Source organism: Galleria mellonella, unplaced genomic scaffold, assembly GCF_026898425.1.
Source record: "Galleria mellonella isolate WM207_F2 unplaced genomic scaffold, CSIRO_AGI_GalMel_v1 utg65, whole genome shotgun sequence".
NCBI lineage: Eukaryota > Metazoa > Arthropoda > Insecta > Lepidoptera > Pyralidae > Galleria > Galleria mellonella.
Window position 1 is genome coordinate 8881576 of NW_026442138.1, and position 27585 is coordinate 8909160.

The 27585-nt window shown below is 32.8% G+C and overlaps 3 protein-coding genes across 6 annotated transcripts in view; 2 read left to right on the plus strand and 1 right to left on the minus strand.

The window, feature by feature from the left end:
* LOC113519611 (BTB/POZ domain-containing protein 6-B) overlaps nucleotides 1-11036 on the minus strand; it is a 29997-nt gene extending 18961 nt beyond the window's left edge. Inside the window, exon 1 of the mRNA XM_052900583.1 lies at nucleotides 11020-11036. Within this exon, the coding sequence (XP_052756543.1) occupies nucleotides 11020-11021 (2 nt within the window). The 5' untranslated portion in view covers nucleotides 11022-11036. The remainder of the gene's footprint in view (nucleotides 1-11019) is intronic.
* The window catches only part of LOC113519807 (transcription factor IIIB 90 kDa subunit), a 39039-nt gene extending 24964 nt beyond the window's left edge, over nucleotides 1-14075 (plus strand). For all 3 annotated transcript variants that reach the window (XM_052900582.1, XM_052900581.1, XM_052900580.1), the window contains 7 exons: nucleotides 2641-2867; nucleotides 4365-4500; nucleotides 4966-5109; nucleotides 5875-6105; nucleotides 7185-7425; nucleotides 7674-7870; nucleotides 8771-14075. In XM_052900582.1, coding sequence (XP_052756542.1) covers nucleotides 2641-2867; nucleotides 4365-4500; nucleotides 4966-5109; nucleotides 5875-6105; nucleotides 7185-7425; nucleotides 7674-7870; nucleotides 8771-8895 — 1301 coding nt within the window. In that variant the 3' untranslated portion in view covers nucleotides 8896-14075. The remainder of the gene's footprint in view (nucleotides 1-2640; nucleotides 2868-4364; nucleotides 4501-4965; nucleotides 5110-5874; nucleotides 6106-7184; nucleotides 7426-7673; nucleotides 7871-8770) is intronic.
* Nucleotides 14076-16508: 2433 nt separating this feature from the next.
* The window catches only part of LOC113519808 (protein pellino), a 74128-nt gene continuing 63051 nt past the window's right edge, over nucleotides 16509-27585 (plus strand). The window contains exon 1 of one of the 2 annotated variants that reach the window (XM_052900709.1): nucleotides 16509-16764. In XM_052900709.1, coding sequence (XP_052756669.1) covers nucleotides 16580-16764 — 185 coding nt within the window. In that variant the 5' untranslated portion in view covers nucleotides 16509-16579. Of the gene's footprint in view, nucleotides 16765-18159; nucleotides 18556-27585 lie in introns of those variants that run through there. The other variant, XM_052900710.1, reaches the window with a different exon arrangement.

The following is a 27585-nucleotide window of genomic DNA, read 5'->3' on the forward strand; positions in this document are numbered from 1 at the left end:
GTCTCTTGCTTGACCATGAAGAGCTATTATGCGGAAATGATATGACTACTCGACCAACCCAAAATGCATTTAATAAATATTAAAAGTTTTAAACGCTGAGGACATTGCTATATTCGTTAATTTATGCAAACTTGTGACGTTTACATTGCAAAATCGTAACCATCTGTCGGCATCCTACACCGGAACCATAAGAAATAGTAAGGATTAAGTAGAAGTGATATTTTCGCCAATTCAATAATAATACCGCGTTTGTCTCTCGAACCGTAGGCAAGAACTGGGGGTCTACTATGAAATGAAACTCCCAATTTTCATATGCCCAGTCAATGGAGCTCAACATTTCATTCGTCACATCTACTACAAAAGTTGAAAAGAATGATATTTTAATATTATGTACTTTTAACATTAAATTTGTCTTTCGTTCGGCCCCAAAATTTCCGAAAACATTTCATGGTAGGCCCTGTGAATTCCTTTACTTGTGCGTCATTCAACTCGGAGATCATGTTTAATCGTAAGCCACAAGATAGTGCTTTATGTTTTTTTCATTTTAATAACTTATATCAACGTTAATGATTTGTTTATTTAACAACCGTAAAAATGTACGTAATTTTACAAAACTAAATTTAATATTTTTATAGTAATATTATAACTTTACTTACTATTTGTTAGGGATTGCTTTTATTATTTATATAAGACAAAGTAATTTATTAAATGAGTATAAATTTGTTCCAACCATATTTGAGTAAGGAGAAGTGGGGTACATTTTGTCTACATCGGTGCACTTCCAAAGAAAATACACGAGTATTACTTCTGTCTAGATAATTACTTATTTTTATGCCGGAACTAAAGCAAATCTATTATCTTTTGTGGTTTTACATGATCTTCTATAGAATGTCAGCCTTATTCAATTCGAGAGTCAATTATATAATGGTTTCTCCATACAAAACTTATTGTAAATAAGTACATACATTAGTTTTTGTTTATGGTAGTATGTTTTTCATTCCTTTTAAACACATGTCAACAAGGACAGTGTCTCATTACAGTTCAATTGTTGACCATATTGAGGAGTCGAAAGTATGTAGCTATACAAGGGAAAGTTAGACCAAAAATTGCTTTTAGTACTAACGTACTTGGAGGTACTATTTGAATGAGTAGTCAAGAGTTTTCATAATCAGCGTAGGCACATCCATGAGAGCATCAAATAGAATGGTATGTACTCGTACAAACAAGCGTTATAATGTATTATATAAATACTACAATATCACATGTTTTATGAAGAACACAGGGTGTGTTATGGAGAATCAAGCAATGGATATTTGAGAGCCCAATCCATAGCACTGAGAGCCAATCCAGAAAAGATCATTTCCTAAATTGGCTTGACCACGAATCAAATCCAGAACATCACCAACGCAAAGTAGCATTTCCACGACTGTTATCAATATTATGTATGGATACCTAATTCTAGCTATTTAGAGAGTAAATCTTCTAAGGATAATCTCGACTTGTTTGATATTCAAACGATAGGACTATAAAACTTGCCTTTATCTTTAGAGAAAGTACAAAACGTATAAAAATAGTATTATTACATACTTTTGGTCTATGCTAAAAAATTCATCGTAAAGTGTCGACATGCATTGTTATTGCGTGTGTTTCCAAAAATCTTTATAAATAGTTTGAACACCTTTAGGTTACAAACAAAAATAAACCTATGTGCCAAATAACTTGTTTCTATACCCAGAAATTTTTACTATATGTAAATGAAGATAGGGATCAAAAATAAATTAACCAAGAATAATTATCGAGATTCTGTCTATACTCACACCTTACTGAGTGGACTTTGATAATTTCAGTGTAAAAAACAACACGCATCTTTGGCTTAAAAATTTTAACTTCTCCCTCAGCAGTATACGATACGATATTTTGTAAGAATGTATTTTTTTTTTAAATAATGGCTATTTTAGTTGTGACAAAATTTATATAGCTCCAACGCCATAGTAAAACACATAATTAAAAAGTAAACGGTAGCAAAGAGTTCTGCAATTCGGATTAGAATTTGCGAAAATATCGCCTATCATACGATTCTACTTAAATAACCTCAATCGAGAATTTTCTCCTTTTTAAAATTGCTTAAAAATAAACGGATTGACTCTGTTAGATACTAGCTATTTCTCGCGGCTTTGCCTCCGTAAAATTAGTATATAACATATCCTATGTGTTGAGTTAGCGTATAACATAAGCGTGTACCAAATTCATTCAAATACGTGCAGCCATTTAAGTGTGATTGAGTAACAAACATCGTAACACCCAATCAATCTTTACTGGCTTGCATATTTATTAGTATACTTTACAGAATTTATTTCGTAAATTGACTGTAGTTAGTCGTTTCCTGTAAATGAGATTACATCTTAGACATTGGGAACAAGAAGTCTTTTGGTTTTACCCTAATCTTACTAATATTTATTAATTTATTGCTTGTTTATTTGTTTCTTACCTACATCTTGGCGCTTTGACGGTAAAAATGATTGTGAAATTTGAAATATATTTAATACTTATGATAGAAAAGGGACATAGATTATTTTTATTCTGATCATGCGACAACAAAGTCACAAATATAGACAGTAAATGTAATACATAACATTTCAGCGCTTCTCATCGCTGCCCGATTGCACAATTTCTCGCGAACACCCGCCGATGTTGTTCGGATAGTGAAGGTTCATGAGTCGACACTGCGAAAACGGCTGCTGGAGTTCGGGGAGACGCCTTCGAGTGCCCTCACTCCGGACGAGTTTATGACTGTTGATTTGGAAGAGGAGCAGGATCCGCCAGCGTTTAGAGCGGCTAGGAAAAGGGATAAGGAGAGGCTGCAAAAGGTATTTCTATATTTAAGGGCGTTTTATGTTGGTTTAAGATCTGGAACGAATACCGGATGAAAGATTGACAAAACAAATATACAAAGCGAGAGTAGAATGATGCAGTTAGTGGGCGATATCTAGACTGATTTACAATATACAATGCGTAAATGACCTAAACTGACCTATAATGATCAGATAATTTATTTCGCTATCTGAGTGAGGAGTCAAGCAAATTTCTCTGAAATCGGCGTGTATGCATGAGATGACTTATGAGAGTAAATATTAAACAAGAGACTTGTGTAAGAATAAAGATCTTTGGCATTCCGACTACTCTGCCTACCCTGGATTTGACTTGGAGATAGATACATAGATATACAAGTTACTTAATACATATATATTATTATTGAACGGTGTGGACTGCCGTACGGTGAGCGTGGACTGTAGGGGCGTTGGTTCAGGCTGGAGTGAAACACAGCGATTACTATTCTGAAGCCTCCGGTACCGTCTGAAGAGAGTATTTTTTCTTCTTGTCCTATTTCTTCTCGAGTGTAGTGCGTCGCTGCTCGGAAGCGAATGCCGCTCGACGGGAGGCGGCCTATCTTTATACCCGCCCGCTCGCACGATAACATTTCTAACTTGCGTTAGCGAATCTGTGCGAGCGGGACGGGGCGAGAGTGAACGAGACGCGTGTCTCTTCAGATCGGTACCCTATAGCGTCTATTTATTTATCACAATTTACAATTTCTTATTTGTTTTTACAATTTCTATTTCTATTCGCAGGTAATAATAACGACACGTAATGAATGCTTTATTTGACTTACACTATAGGTATCTTAAATCTATGTAAAATCTATATAAAATAACAGTATACAAAACGATTAAACTAGGGACTTAACAACTAACTATAAACATTGCTATAAATATCGCTATAATTACACATGTACAATAATGTCGCGAACAATTATATAGTTATTTTATACTTTATTGTTCAAGTTAATTAATGCGAGGTGATATAAAGGCGGTTTTGTTGCTAAACAATCTCTTCCAGTTTTTGGATAGGTAGGTGGCTCTTTGTTATGTACTAATATATACACATGTATAAATAAACAAATATATACATAAACATATACTTAACAGCACACATACAACAGAAGAGAATGTAAGCGAAAGGTGATGAGAGAATATATGAAAACAGTACATACTCGTAAGGGGAGAGATAGGACTTAACATAGGTTTTGAAGCTAGCGACTGTTTAAGGGTGTTTAAGCGTATTGCCATTTGGTTCCGGCGTAGAATGGGCCACCCTCTCCTTTTCTGTGGGTGTCGTAAGAGGCGAGTAAGGAAAACTTAATAGGTAGCAGCGTCCGTCTTAAAGCATCACCAAAGCCCAACTGTGCATGCTAAATGTGGCAACTACTGACTAAACTTTACTTATAGGGGAGGCTTATGTTTAGCAATGGATAGTAAACGGAGGCATAAATAGAGGCTAAAAGTAAGTTCTGTAATGTGTTACAGCTTATGGATGAAGAGGACGGAGAGAGAGAACTAACAGAGCTGCAGAAAGAGATAGATGCACAACTCGAGAAGGACAACTCACGGAGGAAAAAAGCGGCCAATGTCAACACTACTCCAGCTTCTTTGATAGGCATAGGTAAACTTATTTATTTTAATTCAAACCACATGATATCGTTAAGAATCGTTATTATTTTTACGGAAATTAAAATAATTTATGTGTGTTTATTACCTTTTCTACCGATTGCTCGCCTATTTATCGATTGCATGAAATCGAGAGCTGATCACTTTTTTTATAACTGACGGTCCACCTGATGGAAAGTAACTGTCGCCTATAGATATGCACAGCACTACGAACATAACAGGGTATACCGTATCGCCCATGATACCCTTCAGGCGTTTTTATTCCTGAGGACTAAGGTGTTATACCTCTGTAATTTGTATTTTCACTGCCATATCCTACCATTAAAACCGAAACAGCGGTGCAAAGACAACTGCCTCACGGTAGAAATACGAATGAGACAGAGGTATCCAAGCAGATGATTTTTCTACAAAGTCTCCCTCTGATTATTTTAAACATAAATATATATTTTGTATTTTTCAGACGAAGGTACATCAGAAGAGGCAGAGGCGTCACGGTTCGCAGCTGAGGACACACTCGAACTCATCGGAGAGATCGCGAGGGACGTTGAACCGAAGACCGAGACAGTAAAACCTTCTGCCCGGTTAAAACTGGAGAAAGGACTTGGTAAGTGTATTTAATTACTTATTTATTTCATTTTGCACCAGTTATAAAAAATAATAAATACGGGAAATACTTAATGCGAAGTGATACAAAAGGCGGTTTTATTGCTAAACAATCTTTTCCAAACAGTCTTTGAATACGTAGGTGGTCCTCTGTTATATACACATGTATAAATTGCACGGAAGCAACTTTGTACCAATAGCGCTCGCGTAAATAACTGTTATGGTGAGCGTACGGCTGACTACCTGGTTCCTCGATTTATTAATGAACTACCCACCGATGTACGAGATAACATTACTATTAGCAACATCAAGTGTAAATTAAAACGATACTTCTTGCATGGTTTTAATACAATTTAAATAATTTTAATGTATTTAGTATTAATATAAACCTACGTGGTTTCTAAATGCTAATGGAACATAAATTCTGTAACTTGTATTTTTATTGATAATAAAATAAAAAAAAAAATGTATATATATGTGAAAGAATTTTTAAAACCGGTTATGAATTTTTTAGTTTATCCTTTATGAACAAAAATGAATTCTTTTCTTTTTATAATGTTATGAACATAGCTAGTTTATTATAAATATATATTGCCTACATATAGACAATAAGCATTTATAAAATGAAAACTATATATTTATTAAAATTAATAATATAAGTAAGTGGGTTTGTCTTTCGAAATTATGTAAATTATACTGAGTTTATATAAACTAAAAATACAATTCCTCTTTGATTATTAACCCAAAATAATTTTTTATATTTCAGGGCCTGAGTTAGCGGTGATAGGTCTGGGCCCGTCTGACGAGAAAAGTGACAAATTCATAAAACCGGAACCGAAACAACAGTTCAGCAAGGACCTTCACAGTGCCGAGGAATTGCTGCTCAATGACAAGGATGAGGATTACATCAGCTCGCTTATCATGAGCGAGGATGAGGCGAAACATAAAACTATGCTTTGGAATAAAATCAACGCCGGATATTTGAAGGAGCAAAAAAGTATGTTATTTATTCTTTATTGAACGATACAATTTGTATGGCAAATAAAGTATGGCATTCTCTTAGATTATATAGATAGAGTGTCTCCATACAAATACTTGGAGAAAAGCGGGTTAACTTTTTCATACAATTTTGTGTGATTTATATGTTATGAATGATTCCTTTATAACTTCTATATTTATTTTGTCTTATAATTTCTGCACCTTTTTAATGCGTAAATACCTACTTTATTTATTAAATAATACGTCAAGATACATTGTATCTATATGTATATAGAACACTGATATAAAATGAACCTTGTCAAAGAGAGAATTGGCAAATTAGCTGACAAAAAGTTGACCCATTTTTGAGACTCGTGGCTCTATCTATATAATCTAAGGGCATTCTATACTACCTAACCATTAGATAGAAACAGAAGGCGATTGTGAGACAGTGGTACTGAAATTTTTTTATATATGTAATATTACATAAAAAGTACACCTTATGATATAAATTAATATAATAATGAATATTATACAATATAAATATATACAAAATACATAGGTATATACCATATTAATAACGTAATGATATGTTATACACCTTTTTTTATTTATCCTCGAAGTCACTAGTAACTACTTTAACAACCGTTGATACCCCACTGCTAGGACTACTATTGCCACACTGGCCATACGGCTCGGTATAGTAGAACGAGCTGCAAATACTCGAAATTATTTTCTCTTGCACTGGTGTGTAGTATTTTATTCCCTTGGCCGTCTCTTACAACATCCTGAGTAGAAAGATTGTTGGTAATAAGATGTAGTAGTGCCATTCCAATATGCCCTATCTGGTTGACCTTCACTTGATTTTTTCTGGAACCTATTTCATTGGTACCATTCCAACATCAAACATAATTCAGACAGGGTCATTATTCCATTTTCATCCACGAGAAAATATGTTTGATAAGGAAAGACTGTTCGTAGGAGACAAAATTTTTCTTTACTTAAATAAACCGCGTACATATACTTATAGAAGTATATATTTAAAGTTATATATGAACATGTGAAAAATGTTACCAAATTCTTTATCTTCCTTCACAGTAAAAGAAGAACTGCGTGCCAAAGAAAAAGAAGAGGGAAAAGACAAGAAAAAAAAAATCCGAGGTGCATACAAAAAGAAGACTACGTGCAGTGCGGCGACCGCCGGCGAGGCGATCGGTAAAATGTTAGCAGAGAAGAAGATCAGCTCGAAGATTAATTACGACATCTTGAAGAGCTTGGACCAGCCTGGAACGCCCCTGCCGGCTGCCCCGGCAACAACTACAGTTGAAACTGCTTCAGAGTGAGTTGTATTTTTTTTTTTTATTATTAACAATAAATTTAGATTAAGGTATATGATGACAAATAAATGTAAGTAACAAGAATACAGTTCAATATTCCAATTTCAATAAAAAATACCTAAGAATCTAGAAACAACTAAGGGAGTTGCATCTTAAACAAACTGTATTGTATTTTACCAAGGATTTCCCTTAATATAAATACAGTTGAGAATAAATATTTTTTATTTTATTTCATATTTGTTAATTCTAGAACAAAGCCTCAAACCTCTGCGGAGACGACGGTGCCTCAGTCGCCGGTACCACGCAAGAGGAAAAAGAAGCAACCGCCTTCGATAGTGCCGAACCTGTTCGCCCCCTCCACGTCGTCAGCGCCCGCGACACCCGCCCCGCTCACACCAGCTACATCCGCCCCGGCGACGCCTGCGCCGCCCACGCCGGCTCTCACTGGTAACCAACAAATTTACTATTTTTTCTCAAACATGCTTGGAAATGTGAGTATTATTTTGACAATCTTCTTCGAGATAAATTAAAATTGCCATACTGGCCAGATACATGCGGGCAGCGGCCGGCAAGAGTTGTATGAAAATCCATATCTGTCGTGTTTTGCGGCCAGATAAATTACTATGTAAATTCATATCTGTCCTGTAATTTAAAAATGGAATGACCTTATACTTCGAAACATGGCTACCAAGGAGGTAACTAATAAAAGGTTTTATTTAAATTTCGAACTGGCTTGCAAATAGAAAGCTGTTTATTGAAAAAAAAAACCAAGGAAATTTCTGCCGCGTGAAAAATTATTATTGTTTGTTATTCGCCATTGAATTTAAAAAGTAAAATTGTGTTTTTGATTTCCGCGCAGTTGCTGGCCGCTGCAATAATGTACTATTACTGCTATGTTTTGGGGGATGGTATTGTTGCCATATACAAGCAATATGCCTTACCAAGGCAATTGCCACATGGTGCCTCTGGAAACTATCGTGGTTAATTCCAAGTAAATTCACGATAGGCTAACTGACCTTACTTTATGTTTATCAGGGGTAGATGGACTGTTAGTAATGGGGTCTAACAGTCATATTGCTAGCCTATCAGGTCGACCTCCGCGTGGTCCTCCATGGAAGATATCCATCCTAATAAGATTTATTGTTGAAAATGGGACCATTAATCCCTATTAGTAATAAACACTTCTTCGCAAGGAAATGTATTAAAAATAAACTTAATTGATATCTATATTAATTGATATGGTACATTTCATGTTTTTAAACGACGGTTACCACTTTCCATCTGGTACCGGCTATTTTAATATTTCATGTTTTTAAAATGTATGAATGTACATATGTCTATAAACAGATGTAGGAGACGACTACGACGACGAATTGGAAACGGAACCAACGGACACTGGCGGCGAGATGTCGCTAGCGGCCATGTTGCAGAACGGCGAGGAAGAGGATTACTATGACTACGAAGAATATTGAAGTCTGGTGGCTGTAATTTGCTTTAAAAAACGAGTCAACTTGTTGGCAGCTAATTGTCAAATTAGTTGACAAAAAGTTACACACTAATAATATTTGAAACTATAACCTTCAGCTAATAATTTTCAATCTGGTAAACCTATCACACACATATCTATAAAAAAGTCGACTTGTTTTTTCAAAGTATTTGTATGGAGAAATCCTGTCTATATCCTTGTTAGCACTAAACAGACAGCATGTATCTGTAATTAATATGTGTAGTATTTATAACATAATAATAATAAAAAATTAAACATCACAGAGCGCCTTCTAGTCAGACTAATCAAAGCTTGTACTATGGCTAGTAGACAACTGGTAGAAACACAAGACCAAGCCGTAATAAACATTTATTCTATGACAAATGTTTAAAATAACCAACGTGTATTTAGGAAGTGTATACATTTATAAGCTCGGGTAAACAGGCCTACTTATCAGGTAAGACAATTAGGTCGATTCTAAGGCGTTATTTCTGTAAACCAATCTCTAAAATTTCAATTTGATATCATTATTATTATTGTAAGGACTAATATATACTAATTTTATAATAGATTTATAAATTTATTATAAATTTTATTTATGATAGCCCATAAAATAGTAATTTTATTAATGTGAAATTTCGAGAAATGGCACCTTAGAATCGGCTCCAATGAAAATGAGCTTTTGCGAAACATGTATAAAATAAGTTATTGTATATAAACATGTTATAATGTTATAATTAAACATGTATATATTTAAACATGTTTATAACTAGTATTATTACAAATATGTATATAATATATAATACATATATAAAATAATAGTATATTATACTATAACTTTAAATCTGTAGTTAACATTTATGTATATTAGTGTGTTATATAATATTGTACTTGTACAGTAGGTTAATATGTAATTTATTTAAATTCGCCACTGTTTTATTTAAATTTTGTAAGTAATAAAGCAAGATATCAATATGTTTTTGATATCTGTGAAAATTAATAAATTTATGATTGTCAGATAGAGTAGAAACATTTCGTAAAGTTGCCCTTGTATCCAATAGTATGGAGGTGGCGCTCTCTAGTGTAAAGAGTTTCCAGATTGTCTTTTTGTGCATGTGGGTCTATATATACTTAGTCAACGGATAGAGGGATTTTTAACATTGATTAAAATGGAGTTTTGGCCCCGTCTGCGAGATGGTATACGCTGACAGGAAATAAAGGGTGATAGATAAGGATGCAGTACAGTTTAAACGTGATTCAACAAGATTTTATTATGATGGTTTCTAGGGTAGACTATGGAAGTCGACCTGACATGGCAATATTAATTTGATACTGGAGTGGTTACGATACTAGGTATTGCAGCTCCGATATCACGAGGGGTTTGAAGCTTAAAATGTAAAAAAAAACATGCAGTGTTAAACAAAGTGTCTCATTTTTCATATTTTACCACATTTGGATTACAGTTATGGCATGGATGTTATTTAAATTACTATAGAACGCCTTTACGTATAATTTTCGCCATCATTATCATTGAATATTTTCGAAATTCACCATTTCGAGTTGAGCATTGCCCAATAAATATTTTCATATATAATTTTGAACTTATTAAAATTTCATTATGTAAATACATTATCGTGTATGTGACAGATAGGTATTAATGATTTCATTGTTATATTATTGTTAGTCATTATCATTTGCTGTAATTATGGGTAAATACCCATAATTAGTGATGTGTAAGTCTCTGATATGTTGAGAGTTCATACTTTTTTTTTTATTAATCCTTGTTACCCAGAGTTCGGTAGACAATATATACAGCTTAAACACAATGATATTTATAAAACTGTTTAACTTTTGAAACCATATGAGAAATTCTCATGTCATTTTTGTGAAGACTTTGGTATGGGGGAATAGGGATTGTAATAATGGGGTTATCCTTAGCCACCATCTCTTACTGGTACCCTGTCAGTGAATATGAATAGCGGAGGCGTAGTTACCGTACTATATTCATCCATTAGAAAGAAACATCTTGAATTAAAATAAAAAATTTGTGGCTATTTTTCAATATGTCAACTCTTTATTCGCAAGAAAAAAACATAGAAAGGGTACTTACATGAATTATTAAGCTACGATTGTTGTGTCACTGATACTTGATATTTAAATGTATAATATCGATAAATATCACTCATACCAATCGATCATACCACCACCATCATAATTGTGAGATTAGGAAAATACTATGGAAGAAATGAAGTCCTGCTGTAGTCCGGTGCTGGCAGGAAGTCAGTCTAATTCCTTGCCCTATATATATAAGCTTCTTTGACATTACAATTATCAGGAGATTTTTTTATGTAACACAGAAAATATTAAATGACAATGATAAGGTAACGTTTCTTATCTGTCACACAAACACAATTATGTTTGATAAAAAAAAATCTTCAAGTATTTAACATTGTACCTACCTATAAGCACTCCATTATTTTTGTGATAAGATTATTTTTGAGCAATTTTTAAAGTAAACCCATTGCGGAAGTAAAAAATATCACAAAAATATCATATTTAGAGAATTACTAATAAAAATTTGTATATTTTTTTTTAGAATAGTCAAGAAATTTTTTCTAGTTAAATTATTATTTATATTATATTATTTATTAACTTTTACTTGCAATTTCGTCCGCATAACCGGGATTTATTTACTTACCGGGACAAAAAGAAGCCAGTATGTCCTTGTCTATCCCATATTCCAAATTTCATAGTGATTGCTTAAGCCGTTGAGGCGCTATAAGGTAACAAACAAACTTACTATTATTAATAAGGATAATTATTTGTCTTCTTCATTTTTTTTAATATAAATAATATTTTTTCTTTTACCTAATTCAGATACAGATTGAAAACACAAATAGCTTGAATACTAATTGTTAAATTAAAATTGTATAGATTAATGTTTACATTGAAAATGTTGCGAAATTATGATAAATAGTAATGAAATAGAAACATTACATGACATCATACTTTACTTGGAAATCTAAAATTGTAGTGGACTATGATTATAATATGATGAAACAATTTAGTTTTACATTGTGGTTGATTTTGAGGCGACATTTTTAAAATTCAATTTTTTATTTGATAATGCATTACATTATGCGTAACTGTGAACCCGCGAACTCCATCTCAGATCACATCATAACATTTGACCAGGCGAGATGGTGATCAGAAAAAAATCTTTATTCCGATGACCAATATGAACTAAATTTCTAAAAGATTTAAGTCAAAATTATTATAAATATAGTGATGATAGTCCATAAAAAAGTAATTTTGTGAAACTATTAAAACGGGGGGAAATGGATTGTTAGCAATGGGGTTTGAAAGCCCCATTGCTAGCAATATACCTTATTAGGTCGACCTCCACGTGGTTCCCCCTGGAAACCATCGTGAACAATTCTTGTTGAATTCGTCACAATGGGCTAACTGATCTACTTCATCTTCACCTATCATCCTTCACTGGTGCCCCGCCGGTGTATACCGATAGCACGGGTGGGGTTACTATTCCATTATCATCCATTAAAAAAAAAAAACTATTAAAACTAAATATTAGATTAAGAGAAATAGGAGATATAGAGAAATTAGTCTCTCAAAATCGACCTCACCGTCCTTTAATAAGTACTTTGGAGTTCACTATGTTCCATAAAACTATTTCTCAAAGAGATTCAGTTAATATAAATCCCGGTATTATTCCACCGTGATAAAAAGGATCCTATTTCCTTCTCAATCTCGAATGGTACGTGTGTGTTTTACTACTAAGATACTTTAGGTAATAAGTTTTAAATATTACATTTGTGAGCACCTACGTATGGATGTATTTTTGTTTTTAATTAAGTTTTCTATTGTTAGTATTAATTTAGATAAAAATAAATCTGGGATAGTGTTTTTATAATTATCTCGACTGAACAACTGAGTTTATTTTTAATAAAGGAACTATTTGTGCATTTAATCACAGATAACTTATTAACTATCAATCAATCAACAAGGACATCTCATGCCCGCCAGATGATGTGTGGGCGGGCGAGGTAGGGGCCTCGGGGTATACCCCTTCCCCGGCTTCAACTCCGGAGGCGACGACCTCCAGGCTGCTGGGTTCTTCAGCCGGCATACACTGGTGGTCTGTGTATGCCGGCGTGGTGTCTACTTATTAACTAATGTTTTAATATCCATAGTAAATCATACGCATGTAGATGGCGTGTCGAGTTAAAAAATCGTAGGTAACTCCGCTATTTTATAAGGTTGGTTTGGGCAGTAACATCGACTATAAATAAAATTAATTTATAAACTAAAAGTTTTTTGCTCTTATTCAATAAATAATGTTATTTATTTTATTGTATCAATTATTTTACGTATTTAACTATTCCAAAAAGTTGAATGTGCCAATTTTTTTGTAAATAGGTTTTTATTTAAAAAAATTTAAATGAAATTACATAAATGTCTGAGTGTATTAAAAAATCCAACTGTTTGCAAATTTTGTAAATTTCAGTTATATTGTACTAGTAAAAAGTTCCTTTTTGCATCAGAATTGAAAATACATAATCGCAAAAACTACCCAATTTGGTACACGGGAAGATTATGTCTTAACATAGCAAATAAAATACTTTATGTATCGGTTTACGCGGACAAAGTCACCATACAACTAGTCAGTTATGGTCGGTGTAATATTAACTCAGTACGTATGTTCTTTATGTATAATGCGGATGATATGCTACTAAAACCATAGAAAAAAAATATTAAAATGTAGTATATTCAACAGAATATTTGATTATAATATACTTTGAATCTATAAACCTTACTCAGTTCTTTACAGTGCAAACTGCTAACCTATCAACATGGCAACCACACTATGTTACAATGTACAATGTTAAATAAAATAATACATCATGTAAGTACCTATTATTAAGTTAATGTTCTCTATGATCTGTAAAAGTTTTACCCGATGTGTGTGTACTTTTTTTTATGTATATAGGGATTAAAAGTACCGCGTATTCTCTATTATTAGAAAAAGTTCATTTTAAATCTTAGGTTTACAGATTTTATGATTACTTTTGTTTTTCTTTTTTTAATGTATTTATGTTTGTTTTAAATATGGAAAAAGAAATTAAATGCAGTATTTCCAACCAATAATATTTCTATTTATTTATCATCCATTTATTTGAGATATATAATATGTTCTCTATTGTTTGTTCTGGAAGAATCATATATATATATATATATATATATATATATATATATAGTGAGATCACTTGTTTGAAACTACCTAACATGTGATTGATATAAGAGGGTCGTTTCTGAGACGCTATTTTCTATACTTAACTCTTAAATTTATTTTTCAATTAACGAAATTTTTATTTTAAGAACTGATATAAACAAAAATTTTTAATAGTTTTAAGTCAAAATGAGTACATATTTGATGTACATATAAAATAGTACTTTCATAAAACTGTATAAATTAAAATATTAATTTTAGAGATAGGTTTAAAAAAATGGCGCCTCAGAGTCGACCTCAAAAAATAGGTATTATAACTATTTCTGCATAAATTTAAATATAAATTTGATATCTAATCAACACAAAAAATCAATTGGTCGTATAAATAAATTAAATTATTTAAATATGCTTGCTATGCACGGACTATGTATAATTAATATGTACAATAAAGAATTAAAGAAATAAAAAAGTCAATTTTTTAAATTGGAAAAAATGGCGTCTAAAGTGCTTAGAAATTAATACCTAAATTTTAATTTCGTGTACTATAAAAGATAAATATATAAATTATTATCACTAGTTATACTACTATTATCACTAAGTAGGTGGTTATTAAGTAGGTGTCTAAGGTTCTTAAGATATCCATGGTTCCGTGCAATGACACTTCTGCAGTTCACAGACCAATAATATCTAGATATGGTGTCTCAGTAAATGCTTCGTAAAAAAACAATTTAACATTTATAAATAATGCGTTTCTATTAATATTAATATTGCAGGTATTTAAATATCAACTTTTGGCAATACAAAATACAAACTGAAATAGAAATCATTGGCATTTTTTTAAACTTTGTGTTGTATGAACACGTTTTTTCATTCCACAAACCAGTTAATTTGATTTAAAAATCAAACCATTAAAACGATTTTTATAAAAATTTTAGGAACCAATCTGAAGTCAAGAGGTACAAACTAAAAAAAAACAAAACAAGAAAAAACAACCAAATTGACAATCACCTCCTTTTTTGAAGTCGGCTAAAAAAGGACGATTTAGTCAACAGTTGACTGAGCGCTTTTGGGACTGTTTTGACATTGATGCTCCTTCTAGATGTATATGATCTCTGGCACTTAAATGCATCATCACTGCGAAACGAACATGTCTGAACTTGTACGCGTTATAAATATAGTCATAATAGTTATATTCAATAGTGCATTATTATAACATTATTCACAAAGTAAATAACTCTTCCTTATCATATTGTGATAAAATATTTATTTCATCCCCATATATTTTTATAGGGATGAAAATAGATCAGTAGCTCCAGAGTTGTCTATATAAGCTGGCTAGGTTTTAGTGAAAATGGTGATAAATTAGATGAGGATAAAATTAAGTAAGTTGACCCATTGTGACATTGACCAGGAATTAATCACACCGAATTGCTGGGGGGACCGGGTGCCGATATGGTACCTAGTACCTACTTGAGTTTGAACTAAGAAAATTCTGAAGTCTTAATTCGTAAACTTACTTATCTCAAAAATTTAAATTTCAAAGCGGAAATATTTTTTATGAGTGGTCAATGGAATGGTAATTTCGGGCTATCAGCGAGTGATGATAAGTGAAGATGAAGTCAGATCGTTTGGCCTATCGTGACAAATGTTAAAAAAAAAATTAAGATATAATTAACTAATTAATCTTTATCTAGAGACCCCAATTATGATTATATATAAATTTGTAAATGTATTGTGGAATATTTTTAGAACCTGCATTAATAATGTTTTTGATACAATGTATATTGTTATGAAATAAATAAATAAAATTAATGAAAATCACCGGGAATTAATCATGATGGTTTTCAGAAGGGACCAGATGTCGATCTGATAGGGTAAATTGCTATTAATGGGGCTATTAGGCCCCAATCAACAATCCTTCTCTTCTAAGCGAAAGTTTTAGGTATGTAGGTACTTATTTAAAAAATATTAAATATACAAAAGTTTGCGCTGGTCCTTATCCAATAATGAGTTAACTGTAAAATTTAGACAGGATGCGAAAATTCTTAGCGCTAAGCTAAATAGATCACCACACTTATTAACGTAAGCACTTAGTATAGTAAATTTGGAAATGGAAATCTGGGATGTTCGTCCTCTTATGACTTCTATAAGATAGAATATATGGAAGTGTCCATAGTTCCACCCCATTATTCATTGACGAAACTTGTTGCTACATGTACGCTTTGTTGATTTGAATTTGAACACGTGACGTCGCGGCTCTCCTTATAAAATGAAACTGCTCGCAGCATAAATGAGTAGTCTCGGTTTGGTGTAGATATAATTCTAGTCAGTCAATAAGTGATATTGTGTATTTATGATAACAGAAAATATTAATATATAAACAATTTTCCTATTTATTTTTTTAGTAAACAACAGTATTAAAATGGGTATAAGGTGTAAGAGACAAGAAGAAATTTATAGAAAATGCATTAAAAGCAAATTTCATGTTAAGCTGCTGAATGATTTCACATTGTTACAAAATATATCTTATATAAATAATTACTTAAGGACATATTTAAGACGTAAACTCAAGTTAGTGACACCCTACAGAGGACTTGTAACAATGGGGTGGGTAAGTTTTTTTGTTATTTACCTACCTATTTATACTACTATTTGTATATCCAAGGGGAACCACGTGGAGGTCGACCTGACAGGGTGTATTGCAATATGGCAATGGGGCAGTGAGACCCCATTACTTTCCCCCCTTGGCAACCGCAGTTAGGCTATTAAGCCATGTTGTTAATATTTTAAGCCATGTTTGTTGTTCATCCTTCGACCAATAAGTTCCCTAGTCGCCTCTTACGGCACCGAGGGAAAAGGAAGGGGTAAGGTCCATTTTATGCCGGGACCACACGACATAGAATACATTACCCCAGATATTGATATTAGCTAAGAATAAATATATTAATAATAATATTAGATAGTAATGTATGATAGTTCAACTGACTTGCTTTATAACAGCAAACATTGTGTAAGTACTTCATGAACGATTGATAAATATTAGAAAAATGGTATTATGAAGCGCAACTGCTTCCCAGTTGCTAGTTGAAATAAAATTTACTTTCTACTTTTCTTGTTTACATATCCTTACGAACAAACTTCTGATTAAGTAGAAAGTTTTAGTTCCTAAATCGCTCACTAGAGGCGCACTATTATTTGCACATTAACAGCTTTTAAATTATACAAAACAATGTGTTATATACAGCAAGAAATAAATAATTTAAGAGTCGGCACTTCTATTATATTGACGAAAGTGGTGAAGTACAACTACAATAAATCCAATTAATATTCAGTTTTATACAATATAATTATGCCTTTGTTCAAAATATCGATTTTTATTGATATCATAAAATCCCTAATGCTCTATAATAATATTTTTTTTTTATATATTGAACTGTTTGAATAGATGTCATTCAAATATTTTTTGTTCGTTGTGACCTGGAACTAGTATATTATACAAGTGTTCTGTCTGTGGGACAAATGGGTAAGTATTAACCTCCCTATTTGAATTCAAATTTCGTAGTAAACAGCAGGCTTTATTAATGTTGGTACACAGAGATAATGTCTATGTGTTGGCATCCATTACTGATAGTTTTAGGACAGTGTCCATTAACTTGGAAAAAAAAGATCCTAGATCTTAGATGAAGAATAGTAACTATTATGCAAGTAGTTTTTTAATGGATTACAAACTATGCTTTTCAACCGACTCTAAAAAGAAGGAGGTTTTCAATTCGGTCGTATGTTTTTATGTTTATTACTTCATAACTCCGTCGGTTCCAACCCGATTTGAAAATTTTTCATTCATCTAAAAAGAAAAAAAATATTTATACGCCCTCATTCATTAATTTTTGTAGGTTGTCTTAGTGGGACGTATATGTATTCATAGCTTTATTTTTATCTTATATTGGCTAACATGTACAGAATCGAAGTGAAGTTTGAACTATTACAAACTGTTCAATCTGAAGTTGTCAGACGTTGACAGTATTCTAAAAACACATTTACCATTAGTTTGTGTTTACGAGATAAATATCTCAAACGTTATTGTGTTCATTATTACTGCGATTTATTTACCATTTTTTTTTTGTAATCGTTGTAAGAGTGAGGTGTGATCCACATTTTATATTAAAGTATTGCTTTGCTTACATGTTTTTACAAGTGCAGTGTAAAATCGAGGTTGGTGTAATAATGAGGATCAGTGCGTATATCGCTTTTTAGCGATGTGTGAATTTATAAAATTGAATTGACGGTGGATTAATAAAATTCATGGTGTTTTATATAACGTTAGTGTCATTTGTAAAGTATAGTTCGAATCATAGGGTCCACAGGCGATTCTACGGATTCTACCATGGTCGTAAAACGGTAAGTTTTTGTCTTCATTGTTTGTAGAAATGTAGGTAACGTTTTTGTACCGTTTTCATAAATTTACCGATATTGTGACTGAATAGTTAATAGAATTTTATACTAGTCGATGGGATTACACATTTAAATTGAATCTATAGTTCTATACGTCATTTTGTGTTTATTAGTGGGTAGATGTTATGGGTGTCTATGTATTGCTGTTTGTTTACATTAGTTAAAATCATATGAGAAAGTACTATTTCCCGAAAATAATGCACTTTTTTTCGATGCAACTAAATATATTTTCGTTTTGATTATACTTGTTAATAATAAATTTAATTTGTCGCCATTATTGATTAAGTTAGTGTGTTCCATTTGGGATGCACAACTACCTACATACAATTTCGTATTTACTTATTACAAATAAAAACGAATTTTGGCGACAAAAACTTAACATGAGCAAATGTCTAATATTTAATACCATGTGAACATATCTAAATTTCAATACTTAAACTTAGGTATTAGTGTTGATTGACTATGTATCTGCTAATAGATGTATAATTGGATTGTTACTGTTAATATTACTACAAATTTAGGAATATACTTGTCTTCATGTCAGATCTCTTCATCTATTGACACCTATTTTTATCTAAATACATTTATTAAGTACTATCTTATTATTTTACATTTCAGATGTGTCTTATAGCTTTGCTTATAGATTAGGGTTAAGGTATTTTTCACATATGTGTGTATTCAGACTTTATCTATATTAAATTAAAATCTATATATTCTTGTCAAATTTCACATTTATAATATTATAAATGTGAAATTATATATGAGGATTGTTGGTAAATTATATTAGTTTCTAAAGTTTAGTTACAGTTCAACAGGTTTATTTACCTTATGGAAGATTATTAATTTGTTTTCTAATGTAATAATAATTATAAAGAAACCTTATCCTTACTTTATAATGGCCATACAATATAACATAGACAATAACTTTAAATCTCTTATCCTCATACATAAACAAATTAATAATTGAATGCCACCATTCACTGTATATCTTCCAATAACCGAGTTATCCTCCAATGGATAAAAGGGAACAGTGGATCTTATGGTAACAATGCTGCAGATGAACTAGCTAGAAGAGGTTCAGAAACGAGGGTGGTAGGTCCGTATCCACTTCTTCCTCTTCTATTCTTGCAATTTCGAATATGGGTTTGTCAAAGATCCGCTGACATACAAAACCAAAGATGGATACAGGCTACTGATTGCAGAGGATCAAAATTGGCCATGCCTACATTGAATCAATGACTATCAAAACATTTATTACATCTAGATTGGAAAAACCTCAAAATAATGATAGGGACAATAACAGGCCATTGTCCATTAAACAAACATTTATACACAATAGTAGCCACAGACAGCCCTCTGTTGAGGCTGTTTCAACGCTGAAGAAATAGCTGCTTACGTAATCCTGGAATGTGAAGCTGTGGCCCATAAACATTTAGAAATCCTCGGAATGGTAAGGTCACTCCGAAAGGCCTGTGAAGATCCCAGGAAGCTTCTATGCTTCTGATGAAGCTAGGTTGGCTGTACTAGTCAAGACTCATATGATTAACAGCCCAAATGAGAGGCTAAGCGCGGAAAATAGAGTCCTATTTACATTACATTACATCCTTATACATAAATGATAGTGTTTTTTCGAAGTACCCTCTTCTTCTGCTAGCAATGTAGAGGGTATCTCTTAGATGCAAGATCCTTGGAAATATTTGTGGTATAGAATCAGTTTTGTTCCACTACCCTCCATATAAAAAATAATTAAATTTGGAACACTATGAAGACTATGTGGATCTACAAATCAGTTGTTTTTTTTCTATTCTTTTTGGTAGGATTAATTGGAATGGTGAAACTGAGATTTTATCACCTGTTACTGGTACTTTGTATGAGTAAATTTATAGTCCAGTGCATGGAATGGTATCATCATTCCATTTTCATCTATTAAAAAACCTTAAAGATTTTTCTGATAAGTGAAGACTTTTTCTGTATTACATTTTGGATATGCTCCACTAAGGATAGTGTCAATCAGAATAATGAGACAAGTAATTGTTTTGGAACCAAAGACAAAAAATATTGGCGTTGTAATTAGTATTATAACTCAAACTATGTAGTAGGTCCTGTTGGAGGGCCATAAGCAATGGAAGAGATTATAATTGGCCATTCTGCTCTCAATCACTGATGCTGAGATATCAACTGTATTTCTGGCAACTCAATTATATTATTTTATCATGTCTATCTGACCTGATCTGTTCTTATTCACTTATGTGAATTATGGTGGGAAGGGATTGTTAGTAATGCGGACTACCAATCCCATTGTTAGCAATATGCCCAACCAGGTCAACCTCCATGTAGTCTCCCCTAGAAACCAGTATGTTGAATTCCAGGTGTGTTCAATACAATGGGCTAACTGATTTGTCTTTTCATTTTCACCTATCATCCCTCATTGGTGCTCTACCAGTGTATACCATTAGCACAGATGGGGTTACTATTTCATTATCATCCACTGATTCACCTGTAGTTTTTGAGAGTTTCTTCTTGATTATATCTATAAGCTATAACTTTACTAGGCATGCTTTCTTTCATTGGAACATATCACCACTCTCATCTAAATTCTTCTGAACTAGACTTGGTGTGGTACAACCTTTTTGCTTATATGTCAAACATGACTTGTTAAATTTCCTAGTTCACAGTTGGAATATCCAGATATTTATTTAACTAGCTTGAAAATATATAATTAATGTTAGTTCAAGAGTCAGAACTACACACAGTTGATTCTCTTATTGTCAGATAAAATATATTACCATTGTATTAAAACAAAGTTCAATCTGTAATGTTGTAATAATATTATTAATAGAAAATATCTTTCTTATTGAACAGATAAGTTATAATTTCTTAATGCAACTTTGATAATGTCAATCACATGTATAATTTTATCACTAACTTACTTACTTAGTAAGTAATAACATTAAATATTCACTCACGCAAATAAATAAGCACTATTATTTTTGCAATTAAACCTATTTAATTAGACAGTTTGAAGTTAGTTTTGTATTTAATTTTAAAGTCCATGATTTCCTAATAGTAAATAGGTTTTTTTTTATAGTTCACTGTTTGTGTGGTGACTTCTTGATATAATATACTACTTGTTGTAACTCCACCTATGCTAATAGCATACACTGGTGGGGCACTAGTGAGAGTTTCCAGTGAGAACCATGTGGAGGTAGACCCTGTGGATAAAGTATATTGCTAGCAATAAGGCTGTTTGATCTTATTACTATATTCAATCTCTCTCACAGTCTTTAGATTTTTCTTTTTTTTTTAAATAGATTGTAATGAAATTGGCAACCCCGCCTGCACTAATTGTGTACACTGGTGGGTCACCAGTGAGGAATAATAAGTGAGAATGAAAGGGCACGTTAGTTAGCTTATCATGATGAATAAATCTGGAATCCAACATGATGGTTTTCAGGGGGACCATGGGGAGGTCAACCTGATAGGGTATATTGTTAGCAATCAGATTGGTAGTCTGCATTACTAACAATCCCTTCTCTCCATAGTCTTTAAGTTAGGTTCTCTTCTTTTAGGTATTTTTTTTTTCAAAGCAATAGTGGTTGTATAATATGGTTTAAGTGAGAGAAAGAGTGAGATATACCAGAAATAACTGGGTATAGATGGAGGTCTTAATATCTTACTCCTTGGGAAAAATATGAAATGAAAAAATATACAAACACCAGTTTAAATTTTAGGTTTTAATATCTCAGTGAGTTAATATTCACCAGAGGGAGACTGTACAAAAGTCGATTGCTTGGGTACCTCTGTCCCATCCGTGTTTCAACCATAAAGCGGTTGTGTCTGCATGGCTGTGTTTCGGTTTGAAGGGTAGGATATGGCGTGAATTTACAGGGTACAGAGGAATAATATCTGAGTCCTCAGAAATGGCAATGCATGGGGGGTATCATGGGCGAAAGAAACGGTATACTCTGTTATGTCCATGGTACTGCTCATGTCTATAGGCGACGGTTACCACTTTCCATCAGGTGGGCCGTCAGCTTGTTTGCCATTCTAAGTAGTATAAAAAAAAAAAGAGTATAAACCTGTCTATGAAAGGTTTGATATAGCAATATAATGAGTCCTATAAGGTACTAAATAATTTCTGTGAATTTCTAACAGTGTCCATTTAGTGTAATTATATTTATTTATCTCTAAGTTCGCACCTGTATATAGCTGTAATAATTCTTTAGGAAGAATCTCCACATAATATATTATTTACAATGATTTTATCTCTACTCATAATATGTGGACATCAAAGGGTGCATTTGAGTCCATTACAGAATTAACATTTATAATTCCCAAACATTTCTGTGGATATTATACGCAACAGGGTCGAAAGGTCGTTCTCATTAAATTCTTTTTATTTTTTCCACTAAAAAATGTACAACATTCGTCGTTTGTTGTTTTTCTGCCACATAATATAAACGGGGACAAACATACAAAAGCAACCAACAAACAGGGCTCTCGTTTAGGTGGACTCAAAGGGATCAAGTCTGCTCAACAGCACCGATCGTCAAAGGGCCTTATATTTGTGCGCGCCGTTTTATTTTTAGCATAACCTTTACATTGTATAAGTACAGTGACGTTTATGTTGAGCCCTCTTTTAGCCCTCGCTCATTAATGTTTCAGTGCGCCAGGGCGTCCTCAGGCGTCATTCACTTAGTTGTTCAAATGTGCCGTTGTTACAACCCATTGTATGATGGCCGTCGACCTGCTTGAGTAACTAATATAAAAAAAATCCAACTTTGTCTCTAATTTTTAAACGGTATCTACGTCAGGAAGTAGGTATGTTTCCGTAGTATTAGCAGTTGAGACTTGCATAATTGTGGAGTTCATATCTTGTCTGAATCAATTTAAAAGACATACTTTTCTATATTCTATCTGTTATTAGGTTAAATTATTTAACATCTACCCACATATTATGAATTATTCGTCATAAAACTAATATAGAACCAAAGGGAGAATAAGTCACTAATTGTTTCAGAATTGGCGTACTTACATATTATGTAATATTATGAAATAACAAATTGAGAATCGCTTCCATTTGTAGTCGCTTAAAAACAATAAGGAAGGAAGGAATGTCATTTTATAATAAAGAGCTGTTTGAAATTGAGCCTAATACACTTGTTATTCCGAAGTCCAGGGTGAAAAATGCTGAATGATATTTGCAGGGTTATTTTATGTTTCCCGGAAAGTTTTACCTGCGCACAGTCCCGCATATTTTTAACGTCCCTGTTGCATTGGGTTAAGTATGCTACAGGGATTGAAAATTTGCACATAGTATTTGAGGTTTAGTAGTTGTAATGTACCTACGCTCAGCAATGATGTTGCTTGTGATGGGTAGGCATTTTAAACGATATTTCATTGGTATTTAACCTAGTCTAACAATAAAAAATATTGTGTCAGTCAGTTCGTTTTTTAAAAAAGCATAGTTATAATATACTAAAAACGAAACCATATGCTATATAGACATAAGAATACTCGCAATTCTTTCTTTTTTCTTTAGGATATCCAATGCTCTTGTATAATTTTAATCAGCAGTATTATTTTTACCGCTTATAAATTACAGCGGTAAATATAATCATATTTTAATAGAAATATCATCAGCATTTTAACTTTTTCTTTTAAAAAAACGTCTTGTTCCTTATAGAGAGACCCAAGCTCAAATAATGGAAGATTTATCGAGGGTAAATATGGTTCATGTAGCAATATTATCGCTTTATAGGAATCTGCGGTTTTATGATCTATCGTAAAATCTTCGGTATGTTACCCAAGTACCTTACAGATAACGAGATTTGTTTGTTAAATGTGATGGAAGTATTTTTTATTCACACAACACGCCGTCTTGATAAATGTGCAAATTAAATACAAAAATACCAGACTAGTCTTTTAAAAATATCTTGCTTATTTACGGAAAGTAATCCTCTGTAATATATCTTCTGTTTGGTATATACATTAAATATTTCAGTTTTTTGAATAAAACAACACAAAAAAGTTAGTTTTACAGTTATTTAAACCATAGCTTAAAATTATCGCGTAGCATCCGCCAAGTTCAACACGGACACTGCACACCTGCTTTGCGGAACACCTGCACGGCAGATGGTGCAACCCGCATAGAGACCTATTAAAAGGATGTAGATAGTTTTTGTTACTGCTTAGACGAATTTAGAAATAGTTTTAGCGACCTTTTTCAAAGGCAATGATAATAATAACTAGATGTGTTCGTTAATTGGAGCCAGTCCAATATTTTATTAAACGGTTTATAGACGATTTCTAATTTCATATTATGTACGCGCTGTAGATTGCGTTAGGCAATTAGGTCTGGTATTGGGATCTTCATATGATGGGTCGTTGAGAAGGTTATCCCCTCCTTATGTGATATATACTACACGTGCAATGCTAAGTTGCTGCGGTTCACTGACCGCGTGCTATTACACGGCTATTCAATGGTAAGCATTGCGAATTTTGGGTTCAAATCATGGTTTTTATAATCATCGATTCTACGAATCGAAACCACAAGGAACTTCCCATTTTAATTGAGCGCTTCTATAATGTAATTTTGGTGTAAAGATGATGAAGCAAAATATTAACAGAGAAATAGAGGCTCTTTGAACTTGGTTCTTTGCGCGTTCGTTGCAAGAAACCTGTCCAGAAAATATACATTTCATGCCAAATAAGTCATAGAACTACGATGATATAAAAATGATATACTAGAATAATTATTTTAATATTAAAGAGAAAAGAGTTAAACAACACTTCGTGACATATTACCTTGTCTACAATTTTGTTGAATTGCGAATCTGAATATCCGGATGCATGCAGTGTTGATTCAGGTTAATTTCCGTGTGCCATAAAAAAACTGACCGTTGGACCAATTACCGTTATTTTAGCGTTAGCCACTTCGATTATTCTCAGTTGATGGCAAGACCGTCCTTTGTGTGTACAGTCACACATTTAAAAAATAAAACTTCTTTGAGCGTATTCTTTGGAAGTTACGACTTACTACCTCACGTTAATTTATATTTAATGACACTTCTTTGTTTAAATGTTTTGTCTTTTGAAGATAGCATAGATTTTTATTTGATGACTCTTAATTATTTCCATTTGACTGACTTGCATTATTTTTTAGTATACACTATTTAATGAGGACTACTTTTAGACATTTGAGTTGTTTGTAGTGATGTTTTGTGATTTAAAGTACATTGTATAAGACATTGTATAGTTGTGTTGTAATGTGTAATGATCGCTTATAATAATTACCATAACGTAGGCATAATTTTAGCTGACGTTATTGCTTGTTTAGTTCTTTTCTTTAGGTAATTTGAAATGTATTTCTTAAAATTAAAAATTGCCATGATAATTTTTTAAAATGTATCTTCTTTCATTCAACCATATTGTTCAGATTATAGGCTTTTAAGTGTAAGTGTCATCTAGTTTAATTAACACTTAACTAAAACATTGTGAGCATTTATTTTAACAAAAGACTATGAAGTCATTGGGAAAAGCCAACGAGCGATTGAGGTAGAAAGTGTCCGCTGAATCCACGAGATCTGTTTTGAAATCGTGACCGTGCGAATGGAGAAAGTACGGGTGGAACAAGGGATTTGTATTATATAATACAATTTATTGTATTATTGTTAGAAGAACGAGTTGAAGTTACAAAAATGACTTCATTTCAACCACGTGTTGGAGCGAAAACATTGCGTAAGGCTAACCTAATTCTTTTCGTCTTTCCTGTTCTACGATATACTCGTACTGTTGCCGTTGTGTAGTGAATAAAAATATCGCATAAGACCATACTTGGAGTTTCAAGAAATGAGTCATGGATATTCTCCTCGTGTCATAATTGATTATTCGTAAACTTCCGTTGTTCCCACATACCCTCGTTTGGTGTTGCGACAACCGGACATGGCGTAGCGTTTTATCTTAACGTGCTTGGTTTGCCGAATAGTTACTACGAAACAAACCACCCTTGATTCTCCGTAGTAGTCTGCATTTTGCTACCGCTAACTATGTATTACTTGTTGAATATTATTTACACGGCCACATTCTACCATCGTACAGCTCGCCACCGACATGGAGTTCACCCCCTTACTTTAGAGCCTAGACGGTCGCGTATAGCGCGGTTTCAGAGATGTTTCCTCCCACGAATGTTCAGGTTATGGAATGAGAAATGAGAAACCTCTTTAAGGTTTTTTAGGGTCGGCAATGCGTACTTAAGCCCCTGGCATTGCGACATTCATAGGCTACGGTAATCGCTTACTCTCAGATGGGCTTTATGCTTGTGTGCCACCATTGTGGCATTAAAAAGAAATAGACTACTTTAAATCTGTTTATCACAGCTAACAATCATGTCGTACAAAGTTATCGCACCAGACAAAGGCGAGACTGGCGGCGGAAGACATGTACGATAAAAATTACAGCGTTGCATGCAAATATAGATTGTTATTATCAAGGAAATGTGCTCAGTGTTCCCCTAATGGTGCTTCAACATCGAATAGGTACTATCGTTAATATCGTTTACTTCTTCAAAATGTAGGTATATTGTTTTATATTACGTTTTAATAGACTACTTCACTATGTTATATCTATGGTGTATGAACATCATTAAATTTAATGTGTCATGTGGGTCATCTGTCAGTCGGTAATTTTAGTCATTCCTAGTAATATTATAAAAAATTTATTACTATGAACTGTACCTACATTATTGTTTGAAAAATTTTTTTCAAAGTTTTGATCTCTTTTTTGTTTTTGATTTTGTTATTTATTAATTTCGGCAGAAACAAAATCTTTCATTATAGCTATACGAAATGTAAATTTTGTCCAACGTAAACCTACCAGCCTACTTATTGAGTATTCTCTCCACACAAATTTCATCCTTTTTTTTATTTTAACAGCATCCAGTAATTGTGGGTCGGCATCAGTTAGTATACGTGTCCA